We start from the raw sequence: 15,350 nt of genomic DNA on the forward strand, positions 1-15,350 counted from the left end.
TTAATGCTATACTTATTTACTTGAAGACGTTATCGTTGTTTTTAGGGCCCAGAATGAATTAAACAAAGTACGATGAAGTCTTACAGGAATATTTGCTTAAACGCGTGACAGCTTGGACAAACAGACCAAATATCAGAACAGATCAACTTTTTATGTCAAAGTTTGACTGCATTTTAGCTCAAAACTCAGATTACTTACTGGAGCAGTTTGTTACTTGATGATGAATGTAGTATATGCCTGCTAATATGACAAAAAATAAAACAACTACGCTTTTTTTCTGAAAAAAATGCACTCAACATCATAAGCTGGTTAACCATGCTTGAATGCACTTTTTGCCATTTGCTTTTACTTTGGAGTTTTTCGGCTGGTAAGAACAATGCTGTTGTTCTCTAACAAGCTTATATATGAGTAGTTTATCACATAAAATCACTAATACATTTTTACTGGAGAAGCTGTGAAAGTACTTTTAATGTTACCAGCAAGCCTCACCTCGAGCACACATGAAATGGTACATTGCTTGTGCTTGTTTACTTGTACTATAGCGTTCTCTATATTGCATGAGAACAAGCTCTCCAACGTATAAGGCCCAGTTGGTGCCACTGGCCCAAGTGCTCATCCTCCTGGTGTTAATATCTCGCGGACACCACCTAAAACCTCCAGGTCTGTTTGTTGTAGGACCCTGTATTTATTATTTTGTAACCACTATTCAAGACCTCCAGATCTGAGTTTATTATGGGACCCTGTATTTAATATCTCGCAGTCACCATCTAAGACCTCCAGGTCTGAGTTTGTTATGGGACCCTGTGGTTGATATCTTGTAGGTACTATAAAAGACCTCCAGGTCTGAGTTTGTTGTAGGACCCTGTATTTATTATTTTGTAACCACTATTCAAGACCTCCAGAACTGAGTTTGTTATGGGACCTGTGGTTGATATCTTGTAGGTACTATAAAAGACCTCCAGATCTGAGTTTGTTATGGGACCCTGTGGTTGATATCTTGTAGGTACTATAAAAGACCTCCAGGTCTGAGTTTGTTATGGGACCCTGTATTTAATATCTCGCAGACACCATCTAAGACCTCCAGGTCTGAGTTTGTTATGGGACCCTGTGGTTGATATCTTGTAGGTACTATAAAAGACCTCCAGGTCTGAGTTTGTTGAAGAACCTTGCTATTATTATTTTGCAGGCGCTATTCAAAGGCTAAAGCAAAACAAGGGGCACTGTGATGGATGCTCCGCAAAACAAGGGGCACTGTGATGAATGCTCCGCAAAACAAATTGGAGACATTAAACATAAATTTTATGTAATCTTTAATCATTGACTCATCAATAAATCTATTTTTATTATGGAATTTGTAATATAAAGTCTATAGTTTGTAGTATTTCATTTTCATCATTTTATTCATAAAGGAGTTTTTAGTCAGAATTAATTTACAAATATTTAGTTTCGATTATAAGCTAAACTACCTTCTTTTGGTACATTTTGAGATCTTTTTAAAAATGTACCCTCTAATGATCAACTAGCCAAACCCCAAACATACTCTGATGATCAACTAGTCAAACCTCAAACAAACTCTGATGATCAGCTAGTCAAACCCCAAACATACTCTGATGATCAACTAGTCAAACCCCAAACATACTCTTTGATGATCAACTAGTCAAACCCCAAACATACTCTGATGATCGACTAGTCAAACCTCAAACAAACTCTGATGATCAGCTAGTCAAACCCCAAACATACTCTCTGATGATCAGCTAGTCAAACCCCAAACATACTCTGATGATCAGCTAGTCAAACCCCAAACATACTCTGATGATCAACTAGTCAAACCCCAAACATACTCTTTGATGATCAGCTAGTCAAACCCCAAACATACTCTGATGATCAGCTAGTCAAACCCCAAACATACTCTGATGATGAACTAGTCAAACCCCAAACATACTCTGATGATCAACTAGTCAAACCCCAAACATACTCTGATGATCAACTAGTCAAACCCCAAACATACTCTCTGATGATCAGCTAGTCAAACACCAAACAAACTCTGATGATCAGCTAGTCAAACCCCAAACATACCCTCTGATGATCATCTAGTCAAACCCCAAACATACTCTGATGATGAACTAGTCAAACCCCAAACATACTCTGATGATCAGCTAGCCAAACCCCAAACATACTCTGATGATCAACTAGTCAAACCTCAAACAAACTCTGATGATCAACTAGTCAAACCCCAAACATACTCTGATGATCAGCTAGTCAAACCCCAAACATACTCTGATGATCAGCTAGTCAAACCTCAAACATACTCTGATGATCAGCTAGTTAAACCCCAAACATACTCTGATGATCAACTAGTCAAACCTCAAACATACTCTGATGATCAGCTAGCCAAACCCCAAACATACTCTGATGATCAACTAGTCAAACCCCAAACATACTCTGATGATCAGCTAGTCAAACACCAAACAAACTGATGATCAGCTAGTCAAACCCCAAACATACTCGGATGATCAACTAGTCAAACCTCAAACATACTCTGATGATCAGCTAGTCAAACCTCAAACATACTCTGATGATGAACTAGCCAAACCCAAACATACTCTCTGATGATCAACTAGTCAAACCTCAAACAAACTCTGATGATCAGCTAGTCAAACCCCAAACATACTCTGATGATCAACTAGTCAAACCCCAAACATACTCTGATGATCAGCTAGTCAAACCTCAAACATACTCTGATGATGAACTAGTCAAACCCCAAACATACTCTGATGATCAGCTAGTCAAACCTCAAACATACTCTGATGATCAGCTAGTCAAACCCCAAACATACTCTGATGATCAGCTAGTCAAACCTCAAACATACTCTGATGATCAGTTAGCCAATCATGAAAAAGCGGCAGGCAAAAATATCAAGCAATCCTTATACACGTGAATGCGCTAACATTTACAACTAGCGTTTGCCACAAGCATTAGTTTCAGAGCCAATGCCTGTAAAATCGTCCATGAATTTGCACGATATATCTCCAGTATGCTTCAGTCTTAAAAATGTCAGGTAAATTGCAATATTTAAAATTAGAGCATTCTTAGTGGTCTCTGTCCAACATTGATGTATTGCCTGTGTGACAAGGGCTGCATTGGGCAGGGAGACAAGCATGGTCCTATGCTGGAAAGCCCTGTGTAACAAGGACTGCATTGGGCAGAGAGACAAGCATGGTCCTATGCTGGAAAGCCCTGTGTGACTAGGGCTGCATTGGGCAGGGAGACAAGCATGGTACTATGCTGGAAAGCCCTGTGTGACAAGGGCTGCATTGGGCAGGGAGACAAGCATGGTCCTATGCTGGAAAGCCCTGTGCGACAAGGGCTGCATTGGGCAGGGAGACAAGCATGGCCCTATGCTGGAAAGCCCTGTGTGACAAGGGCTGCATTGGGCAGGGAGACAAGCATGGTCCTATGCTGGAAAGCCTTGTGTGACAAGGGCTGCATTGGGCAGGGAGACAAGCATGGTACTATGTTGGAAAGCCCTGTGTGACAAGGGCTGCATTGGGCAGGGAGACAAGCATGGTCCTATGCTGGAAAGCCGCTAAATAAAACTGAAACTATGGCTAGCGCAGATAAAGACGAGATATGACCAACTGCTACATTTCATATCTAGAGTGAATACCACATTACCCCTACCGAATGTTGTCCTTAACTACGAAGTAAACAACAAAGCCGCCGTGAACTCTTGTATACAAGACACACTTACATAAGTTAAGAAAGGTTTTGATAAGATAAGTATGACTTACCATTGACAGCCATGTCGTTGCTGGAGAGGATTAGGTAGTTGAATGATCAGCCACAGCTCTTACTTCAGCTGTGAAACAAATGAACAAGACCAGCAATACAAACAAGTCACCAACAGTTTTTAACTCTAAAAATACTGCACAGACATAGGATCTTAGACCACAAGTATCAGCTAGAAGACTGACTAAAACTCACTACTGCAAGTACTCATTATTCATTCTGCAAAAATATTGGAAATTTGTAAATTAGTTAAACCCTTTGAGTATGAAAATTGGACAAAACACGGTGTCTAGACTGAAAGTGGAAAGTGAGTGTTTGTGTACACATGCCGTGTTAGCAACCGACACTGCTGATAATAACAAAGGGCAGTTCAGTCAATGAGAGCTTGTGATACCTGTAGACTATTTATGCCCTCTTGTCATGGTATCTTTTAGGCTTACAGCTTTACTTTAGTTAGTTTTCAAAAGGAAAGAAAGATGTTACAGCACAAATGATCTATTTAAAACTAGATAAAGGTATTCTCCCTTGTTACCAGAATCATTGACCAATTCCTCACGACAATGAGCCGCTTCTGCCTTCACCCCCATTTAGTGGCAATGTGCAAAAAGAGATCATGGTAACTCGTGTACTTAACTTGCGAGTTTAGCAATGAAGTATAACAAGTCAGTACGAGCAAGTGATAAATGTTCATCAACCTCTCGAAAGTACAGTATTCCAACACTATTTGTTTTGTAAGAACGAATAATACCTTTTTATAGACAAGTTTACTACACGTCATCTAGTTAGCATCTTTCTAGAAGTTACTGGAAAAACCTATCAAATGTAGTTTTAACGAGTGCAAGATAAATATTGTCTCTTATAAAAGAGCTTTGTTAGCCAAAAAAAGTCTTCTTACCAATCTTTAATAACTAGGAATAAAGAAGCTTTGATTCTCATGTCTATGGGTCAGCTTCACCTGAATATCACTACCACAGAGTCAAAAAACACTTCAAACGTTGTATGTTCGTATAGAGTGGATGTCTGAAAATTTTATCAAGTTAACTCCCTTGCGTTTGTTTATCAGCCTCTAAGATGATAAGAGAAGCAGGAGTTTACTAGAAGTCTAAAAGATGTTTAAATATTGTTCTGCCATTTTGCAGTAAATAATGTTGATGAAATAATAATAATAATAATAATGTAAAAACATAATAATAACTTAATAATGTCTGTTATTGCAATGCAGTTGTGTCCAAACAGATATAAGTAGGTAAAAATAAATTTTACTTGCTGTTTGACTTTATTAAGTCAAAGTAACAAACGCAAGTTAACTCCCTTGCGTTTGTTTATCAGCCTCTAAGATGATAAGAGAAGCAGGAGTTTACTAGAAGTCTAAAAGATGTTTAAATATTGTTCTGCCATTTTGCAGTAAATAATGTTGATGAAATAATAATAATAATAATGTAAAAACATAATAATAACTTAATAATGTCTGTTATTGCAATGCAGTTGTGTCCAAACAGATATAAGTAGGTAAAAATAAATTTTACTTGCTGTTTGACTTTATTAAAGGTAAGAAGCGCCTCCGTAATAAAGCTATTTTATAAGTTACCCACGAAAGTGAGATGTGTTTTTAACTATATTTAATTTAAGTATACTATAGGCAAACTGTCAGGCAAACTGTCAGGCAAACTGTCAGGCAAACTGTCAGGCACGGTAATATTTTATGTTCCATTTTTCTATAGATACTTACTTATCTATGATAACAAAATACCACAAACGGATGATACTGCATGTCTGCTACCACCACCATATTCTACTACTACTAATATTACTACTTTAAACATTTTTTCTGTTTAACTGATTTTAAAATAGACAAATACTAATCTATGTTTGCTATATAAAAGCATACAAACGATTGAATCAGTATAGATATACACCGGGCAACCCATGAGAGCACCACGGGGCAACCCATGAGAGCACCACGGTGCAAATAGCATGCATGGAAAAGTACATTTAAATATTCTGTTAGCTTAAATCAGAAGATGAAATGCTGCTATTTCTCAAACACTCGAACATCTCTTGACACGCCAACATATGCCTTCACATACATATATTGTGCAGAACCACCTCCTCTACAGATTCATGTTGTTACCGTCTTGTTAATTACACCTTAAACTTTGCTGTGGAATAAACTATTGTCTGAGCTGATGACAGAAATAGCAAACAATTTTAAAGCGAACTCAATGAATGCCGTTACAAAGTTATACATTACAGTGAATATCGTACAAACACTGAGCTGTATTCTAAACTCCAGGAAACTGTCATAACACTAATTTCGGTTTCGGTAACGAGGAGAATATATTTCCTGGTAATAAATACAAGGCCATATCATAGATGTAGGTTGCCATGCCCAATAGATCTTTAGCAACTAAAATTTGACACACGTTTTGAGATCTTAAAATATTTACATCACCGCCCTGGTTTCAGAATATATAAAAAAAGAAATAATTCAACACTCACTTTTGGCTCTATGAAAGGTCGGTAGTTTTGGTAATGTGAGAGTCGATGACTGCAGTTAATTCCAACAACATGTAAACGAATGACTGTTTACACGTGCTGATAATGAATTGATTAATTAAATGTTCAGGTATATTGGGGAATGCAGATGGATTAAACTTCATTCAATACTGCTAATGGTTAAAACTGTAATATTCAAATGCACTTTTGGTACTTATACATTTTGGTAAAATTTGTAGGCCTATAACAATTTCATTTTAGTAATTTGACTGATAAATAATCAAACCAATTCAACTAGGTCATCTAAATAAAGAATTCAAGTTCAATAACTTTGTTGCAATGACAAGTATTAAAATATCATTGAATGTTTTGCCAGCATAGCATTTATATTGAAAACCTTTTTAAGATTAGAATAATAAACAACAATCATAAATCCAGATTTACCCATGATTTCTCGTTTTACCATGGCAAATTTTACTTTGTGTTAGAGATTGCACTGGACCACCATCTTTCCACTGTACATTTCATTGTCTAAAATAGACAGCTCATACCAATCTCCTAGCATAGTTACAACTCAAATGTTGTTTCACCAAAGAACTTTTAAAACTGCTCCGAGCAAGTAATCGCACAAATTCTGCTAATTCTACTAACCACATGTAGTACGTTTCGACATCCCTCCAAAAGATGACGACAGATTTCTAAACAGCTACTTGGTAAAGGGTACACAGAGAAGAGTCATACCGGAGCAAGTTATATTTAATCTCAGCAACCACAGCTATGATGTTAGAGATTTAGCGCAATATTACAGCCAATATGTGTCAATATTACAGCCAATATGTGTCAATATTATAGCCAATATGTGTCAATATTATAGCCAATATGTGTCAATATTATAGCCAATATGTGTCAATATTACAGCCAATATGTTTCAATATTACAGCCAATATGTGTCAATATTACAGCCAATATGTGTCAATATTACAGCCAATATGTGTCAATATTACAGCCAATATGTGTCAATATTACAGCCAATATGTGTCAATATTATAGCCAATATGTGTCAATATTATAGCCAATATGTGTCAATATTACAGCCAATATGTTTCAATATTACAGCCAATATGTTTCAATATTACAGCCAATGTTTCAATATTACAGCCAATATGTTTCAATATTACAGCCAATATATGTCAATATGTTAGTAGACTGTAAAGGTAATTATTTAATTGCAAAATAAATTTAATCTGGAGCAGCGAGCGGCGCCGGTCAACATGCCAGGGTTTAAAGACAGACCTACAGATATATAGGCCGAGACTTGAGATTACAGTAATTATTTTCTTGGCAGTCTAATAATACAAATTAAAATTCACAACTTTTTTATTTAATTATTATAAAATCTGGAACTGGAAACACAATATGAATATAAAATACGGACCCAATAAAATTAATTTTGATTGCAATGTATTAGAATATTTTATGTAAACTAACATAAAACGTCCTTACTGATCCGTAACCATATTTTAAAACTGATATAGCATAAAAATATTTACAAATAATTATGATCAAATTAAAAACCGGATCAATTCAAAGCCGCAACTCCTTTTATTCCAACACAGATTCGTACTTTTACCCGTATCATGGGAAGCTGATGTTCTCTGAAGATGGAAGGACGGAAACATCTGGAACCTTGATGAATGTCTGACTATCCATAACATTTCTGATTCATGATTATTGAAAAAAATCTCTGAGACTGATGAGAAGTCGGGCAAAAAAAAGCAGTATTTCAACATAAAATGTCACGAATGTTTAATCGGACAGATTTTACTAAAAACTCGATTAAACGCCTGTGCAAAGTAATTTATGGTTATTAATCGGTCAGTAACCTTGTGAATGATTGGCCAAAAATTCAGTTTGCTTAAGCTCAATTTTCAGACAATTACTTTTTACGACAACCAATCGGAAAACAATGGGATAACCAATCAGAAAGCACTCTAACACCCAGCGAGTTTGGTTTCAGTGAATTACAAATGACGAACCGTTTCATTTTAAGACACATTCAACAGCAGTATTTTTTGCAAACATCTTGCCGTGAATTTAGCTAGATCCTTGTTAGTATAAATAACGGTTAACATTCCTTCAACATTTTAAATGTCGACAACAAAATTTTGGCTTGATTGATCTTAAACAAAAATTCTTACCCAAAGCTGAGTTGACTTACTCTTCGTGCACATGTTAGGTTGACTTACTCTTCTTGAGCAAGTTAGGCTGACTTACTGTTCGTCAACATGTTAGGTTGACTTACTCTTCATGAACATGTTAGGTTAACTCACTTTTCATGAACATGTTAGGTTGACTTACTTTTCGTGAACATGTTAGCTTGACTTACTCTTCCTAAACATGGCAGACCTAAACTTCTAGTAGCAATTGATACATGTTATATCACAGATACAATACCACAAGCAGAAGATGACCAACAATGCGGCTTTTCAGCACTGTAATTGTTGAAAACAAACGATCGTTACGATTTCAATGAGATGATGTCATTCATATAATGATGTCATCCATATAATGCGCAGAGTTTACTGCCGATGGCTTGTGGAACTTTTCGAAATGCTAAGCACAAAACTGTACAAGCAGATGAGAAATTAAGTTTCAAAAATAGAGCAAAGACAATAGAGGCATACAAACCTTCTGCAGGCCTGCCATCTACCGTAAAAAGAGAGAGGAAGAGGTATATGCAAGCCTTGCATCCTGGCTCTATCAAGGCATATGGATTCCAACTATATCTTGCTTGTTATAAGCCTACGAAAAGGAGTACGTCTCTTATGATCACAATCAGACATCATCTATTTCACATCATCATTAATTGCTCGCTATGAAATGGGTTTGGCACGGGTTGCAGAAGAGGCAACAATAAAATAGTTGTAATGAAGCCTGGCACCGGCTGTGAGGAACTAGTACCCTAATAGAAGGCAAAGGTCAAGAGGCTGCTGACTGGGAGCTAGCCATTGCCTCTTAATCATCCCAGCGATGCAAAGAAGGCCACAAAAGGCCTGCAGACATTCAGTGTTGTAATAAAGTAACTCTTGTCTTAGTTGCCCAAGTAAACAGATAAATAGATAAATAAAATGTTGAGATGGAATGACATTGACTAGGAGGCGGACTCGACTAGACTGGAGTAGTATATGAGTAGAATGAAGTGATCACATCCAACAAGGCGACAGTCAGCGGTAAATACTGAGCCTCAACAACTGATCCTCCCACTCTTTATAATAAACTTGAAAGGAGTAAATGCATTGGGATATGCTAAGAATTTCAAAAGGAGTATCTATACAACAAAGGACCACTCGCAGGCTAGCTACCATTTCATGTATATGATTTTACTGCGGAGTACCTGTTTATGAAACAGCCAAGTAAAGATAATACTTTATTAGAGGAAACCACCTCGATGTGACAGGTGCCACAAGCTTAAAGTATATTTTGTAAGGTTTTAACATATTTATTTATAATGAATAACAGAAGCTTCCCTCTGTTAAGAGCAAATAACACATTAATGATAGGGTGAAAAAATTATTGGCAATTACAACATAAAAATAAGATCATGTGCCACACAAACGTTTGTCACTTGCGATGCTTGTCACTTGCGATGCTTGTCATTTGTAATGCTTGTCACTTGTAATGCTTGCCACTTGTAATGTTTGTCTCTTGTAATGCTTGTCACTAGTAATGTTTGTCATTTGTAATGCTTGTCACTTGTAATGCTTGTCATTTGTAATGCTTGTCACTTGTAATGCTTGTCACTTGTAATGTCTGTCTCTTGTAATGCTTGTCACTAGTAATGATTGTCACTTGTAACTAATGCTTGTCACTTGTAACGCTCCACTAACAAGCTTGTGTTAAATACAGTATTAATATTCTAGAAGAAACTGAGACATTTCATTGCATCACCATTTGACAAATGAATAACATTGCAGAGTGAGAAAACTCCAGTAGTAATTGATTATAATAGAACTAAATGCATACACGTATTTGTTTATAAAAGAAATAGCTGATAAGCATTGCTGAGATTCTTGATATGGAAAGATCTAATATTAAAAATGTTCTGGCTAAATCCCTTTTGCATTCGCACCAAATCACTAAACACTTTCTATTTTTTTCAAAATGCTAATGAACAGCTAATTTTTTACTCAAAGTCTGACTTTTAATGCAAAGTAATGACATGCGCAAAAAAGTGAAAAATACCTCGAGTTCTTCGCTGTTTTTAGAACAGAAATAATAGTAATCCAATGAAACGAAATTGTTAAAGAAAATTACTGTATTACTATTAGATGAATTCTATAGAAGCAATTGAACCAAAACTAGCATTAAGCCAGGCGTTGCCTGAAATTTCTTTTATCCTCAATCAGAGAGACAGAAGCACGTGCGTAGAATATCAACAGAGACAGAAGCACGTGTGTAGATTATCAACGTAAATCGCTACACTGCTATCACGACAACAATTCATGAATGTGTTCATTGTAGGCAACTGTCCCTAATGCATGCGATAGAGCAACTGTCCCTAATGCATGCGATAGAGCAACTGTCCCTAATGCATGCGATAGAGCAACTGTCCCTAATGCATGCGATAGAGCAACTGTCCCTAATGCATGCGATAGAGCAACTGTCCCTAATGCATGCGATAGAGCAACTGTCCCTAATGCATGCGATAGAGCAACTGTCCCTAATGCATGCGATAGAGCAACTGTCCCTAATGCATGCGATAGAGCAACTGTCCCTAATGCATGCGATAGAGCAACTGTCCCTAATGCATGCGATAGAGCAACTGTCCCTAATGCATGCGATAGAGCAACTGTCCCTAATGCATGCGAAGCCGCATTCTTGAGTTTCAAATCAGGTGGGCATTTAAGAGGCTGGCTCTCAGGCACCAGATGGAGCTTTGAAACTAAATATTTTCAGCAACCTAGCGGAAGATATAAAGTATAGGCGCGAATGAAAAGAGACAAAAATGTGGAGCTGCATAGCATTTACACAAGCTAACAGACACACAGACAGACACACAATGACAAAATATTATTTATTAATATACAGCGTCTATTTTAGGCATTTAATTAAGTTGTATATTATGAAAGAAATATCAAAATGAAATGAGAAAAAGTTGTGCGTAAGTATCTTGTTTATAAAACAATGGCTATTCTATGGTAAACAGTATACGCGCTCAACAAGAATGGTCAGTATCCGTTTAATGCTTCTTGGAAAATTGTTAACTTGATAATAAAACTGACCGAAAGTCATACGTTCTATGCCATTTTCTAAAGATTCGTTTTTAAATCTACTACAATTAAATACACGTCAATTCCGAATACAACAACAAATCCAGACACCAATCTGATCAGCCGATTCCAGTTAAAAATGAGCCAGATTCAAAGTTGTGTGTTGGTTGGTTGAGCATTTACTTTATTATACAAAACATAAGTTGAACATGTGTTTATGAAAAAGGTTGTTCGATTTAATTTTGTTAAGCTAAGAAATTACAATATTATTCCTTGATTGTGATTGGTTGTAATAATTTTTTTATTACAAAAAGGAAATCGACACATTATTTACATCCTGACTAAAACATTAAAATTCTTCACAAAACTAAATTGACAAAATCACAATTCGACAGATATTTATATTGGAGTAGTAAGAATTTGCAGTTTATTATATTTGTCAGTATGGCAGGCTGTAATACTATTACCATGATCAATGGCTGATTTCTAATTAATATTCAAAGTTTCCCATGCATTTAGGAAAGGATAACAACAATAAAATTACTTGAACTCTGCATCAGTGCTGATGAGGATACTAGGATTGGGACATTTCTAATTGCAATTGAAAACCAAGACAAAATGGTAAAAATATTCATATTATTCTGAAACTCATTTAAATGAGTTTCAAGTTTGTTAATAATGATTTATTAAATTTAATAGTAGTCATGATAGGTTATTTAAGAAAAATTGTATATGATGAACATTGACGACAAACAGCCACAGATATATATATATATATATATATATATATATATATATATATATAATATATGCCATTAGATACTGTTAATATAGCACTTCAAAAGTTTGGGACTCATAAACAGCGAAAGTCTCTGTATAATTACATCAAGTAAAATATGACTAAGTCTTTGGGATGCAGTTTAGTGCTAAAACTTAGTTGCATTTCAAATGGTTCTTGGTGAGTATTTGCAGCTGCCAAAATGTAAAAGAAGCATCAATTTAACCATGCCTTCGGTTACGGCAGCAATGTGCTGACAATGAGAGACAGTTTAGCATTTCGGATGTAAAGGTATCTTGACTATCTGTCAAGATGCACTATCAAATACTTCAACTAGTGAACAGGAAACTAACTAAGATAGCATAAAACTTCTCAATTATAATTACAAAAAAACAAAAAGATTATAAGTCATTTGCCAAAAATTAAAACTATCTTATCTGATCTCATCTTGTCTTGAGAACATGACAAAAAAGCGCGCTGGAAACTTAGAAAATATAAAGCATCATAAAACATGTCTTTGTGTGCATATTGAACTAGCTCTGGACACTATGTTAGTATTGTTGTAAAATTAAGTGCAATAAGTCTCTCCATGCTCTTTCACAGCTGCTAAACAAATCTTTACTAAGTCCTGGTCATTTATAGTGCGCTGGTGAGAGAAAAATCTTATATCACTTTTTGGTGAACCACAATTGCAAATAACGTATTTTTCTTTTCATCAACTTTAAAAACCCTCAATCTCATGCCTACTTTATTGATTTAAATGTAATATTGCACATATAACAGCTATCAAAGTCATCTAACGCTTTACAAAAAGCTTAAAAAGACTAAAAAATACCAAAAGGTTTTGTCAAAAATTAACTAAATACCATTACACCAGCGTAGAACCTGCCAGATATACTGATGATCCTTTGCTGGAATTGCTAAGGATGATAATAATTTCAAAGTAAATAAAGTAACGAAAATAAGCAAAAAGGTTTTTACAAAAAGAAACTCAGTTTAGAACAAAGTGTATAGTGCATAGTTAGTGATAGGCTACACACTGGCCAAACTCGATGTTTAGCGTAAGTTTATTTATCCGACTTTCTGTATTACTAGACCTCTTTTTAAATTTATTTCTGGTTGTAGTTATAGATGAGTTAAAAAATTCAAAACCTGTCTACAATTTTCTCAATAAAAGTTGAAAAACTGAGATAACAAAATTGATATTAATTTGCTCAACTGCAACCTAGCTAGGCTATAATGACTTCAGAAATATTGGTTCGGAAAATTGCATATCCTATAAGGTCTAGACATAAAAAACAGAAGTCTATCTATTAAAAAAATTTCAATGCCTAAACAACAACTACCACATGCTTGTCTGTTATGTAAACAGCGTCATGCCGAGCTTACTAACTTAAAATATTGGAGGGTGCGTTTACCAATGAAATACATCTGGCAAAACTTACAAAACAATCAATAATTTATAATCGAAATTAACCAATATTAAAGCGTTACGCTTTAAATAAAATTTTTGCAAATATCAAGTAAGGCAGACCAATTGTTAAACAGTTTTACATCCAATAAGCATATGTGACAGATATGTTATACACCACTAGTGATTACAAATATAAAGAAAATGAATGTTAATTTATTCACTTTTTCGGATAATAATTGCAAAGAAATATAATATAGTGATTTTATGAAACAAGTTAGTGTAATACTGCCTATCAATATTGAACAAACAGTATTTCCAAGCAACAAAGCTGTGTGAATACCTAAGAAGTCAGCAATAAACACCTGTTGATAGATAGCAATGCGTGCAGTGCTAGCTCCGCTAATTTAGCCCAAAATCCATAGCTAACACATCGTATACGTATATCGCCAACAATAAACAGCAAACGTTTCCGTTCGATCACGAACTACAAGTACTGTACGTGATAAAAAAACGTCGGCCTATTTATCAGCATTCCTAGACTATTGGGGGACGGCCTAAAACGTAACCCTCAATTACTTGAATCGGCCTCCGTTCTGTACAAGTTTTCGCTCAATATTACCTATCGCATTAATGCTTCGTAAATACACTATTCGAAAGTGTTTTTGCAATCGTTCACGAAAGCAACGTTTCGCTACGCTTCTCAAATTTTAATGCCTAATCGCTACTTCAAAAAATTGACCGAAGTGTTTTGTGAAAGATTCGAACTTATTGTTTATAATACTCACGATTGTCAATGTCATCTAATAAAAACACACAATTTTTTAAATACAAAATGAAACCAATGATATACAGCCCAGATATGGGGGCTGTATATCATTGATGAAACCAATGCACTAATGAAGTTAATTAACGAGCATAGTAATTTGATTTGATTTATATGCCTTAGTAGTTTGCTGATTGGCTATGACGACAGACCTTTTGCTGTTATGTGTGGACTTAGAGAAACTATGTCACACCAATGATATACAGCCCCCCATGCATTATGTATATCATTGGTCACACACGCGCACACATACACCACACATCACACGCACACACCACGCACACACCACTCACCCCCCCACACACCACATTAGTGTTGAATTTACTTTGTGATCTTATTATGTTTTAATTATGTTTAATTTGTGCGTTTTTGCTTAGGCTGTGTGAACTAATTTGATTATTACTGGTTTAGACGCTAATGAAGGTGCTAAGCTATTGTAAGTAATACCAATATTTACATTGTAAGCAATACTAATATTTTCCGGTTGAAGACACTTCTTCATTTCTTGAAGTCCAACAATTATACAACACAGCTAACAATATTATAAAACAATAATACTAATGACAAAGGTTGAAAATAGCAAATGAACGTTACACCATTACGAGAACGGTTGTCCATGTTCTTTTGCTCAGTCCCGTACGTCTACAAGTCTGGACAGTCATAGGAAAGTCATGACAGCCTATAGATAGTGTGGCTCAACGGTTGAATTAGAAAGAGCCTTAACAGTTGAAAGAGCCTCGGCAGACTGAAGAGAAGGAGGCAAAGTCATTGAAGCTGTTT

General features: G+C 35.7%; 1 protein-coding gene across 2 annotated transcripts in view; it reads right to left on the bottom strand.

Moving 5' to 3' along the window:
* The window catches only part of LOC137390091 (serine-rich adhesin for platelets-like), a 76,986-nt gene extending 62,767 nt beyond the window's left edge, over nt 1-14,219 (bottom strand). The window contains exons 1-3 of one of the 2 annotated variants that reach the window (XM_068076339.1): nt 14,110-14,219; nt 8,974-9,087; nt 3,792-3,859 (exon numbers count right to left, since the gene is read on the bottom strand). In XM_068076339.1, coding sequence (XP_067932440.1) covers nt 3,792-3,804 — 13 coding nt within the window. In that variant the 5' untranslated portion in view covers nt 3,805-3,859; nt 8,974-9,087; nt 14,110-14,219. The other variant, XM_068076340.1, reaches the window with a different exon arrangement.
* Between the last annotated feature and the right edge of the window lie 1,131 nt (nt 14,220-15,350).

The sequence above is a fragment of the Watersipora subatra genome, chromosome 3 (genome assembly GCF_963576615.1).
Source record: "Watersipora subatra chromosome 3, tzWatSuba1.1, whole genome shotgun sequence".
Taxonomy (NCBI): Eukaryota; Metazoa; Bryozoa; class Gymnolaemata; order Cheilostomatida; family Watersiporidae; genus Watersipora; species Watersipora subatra.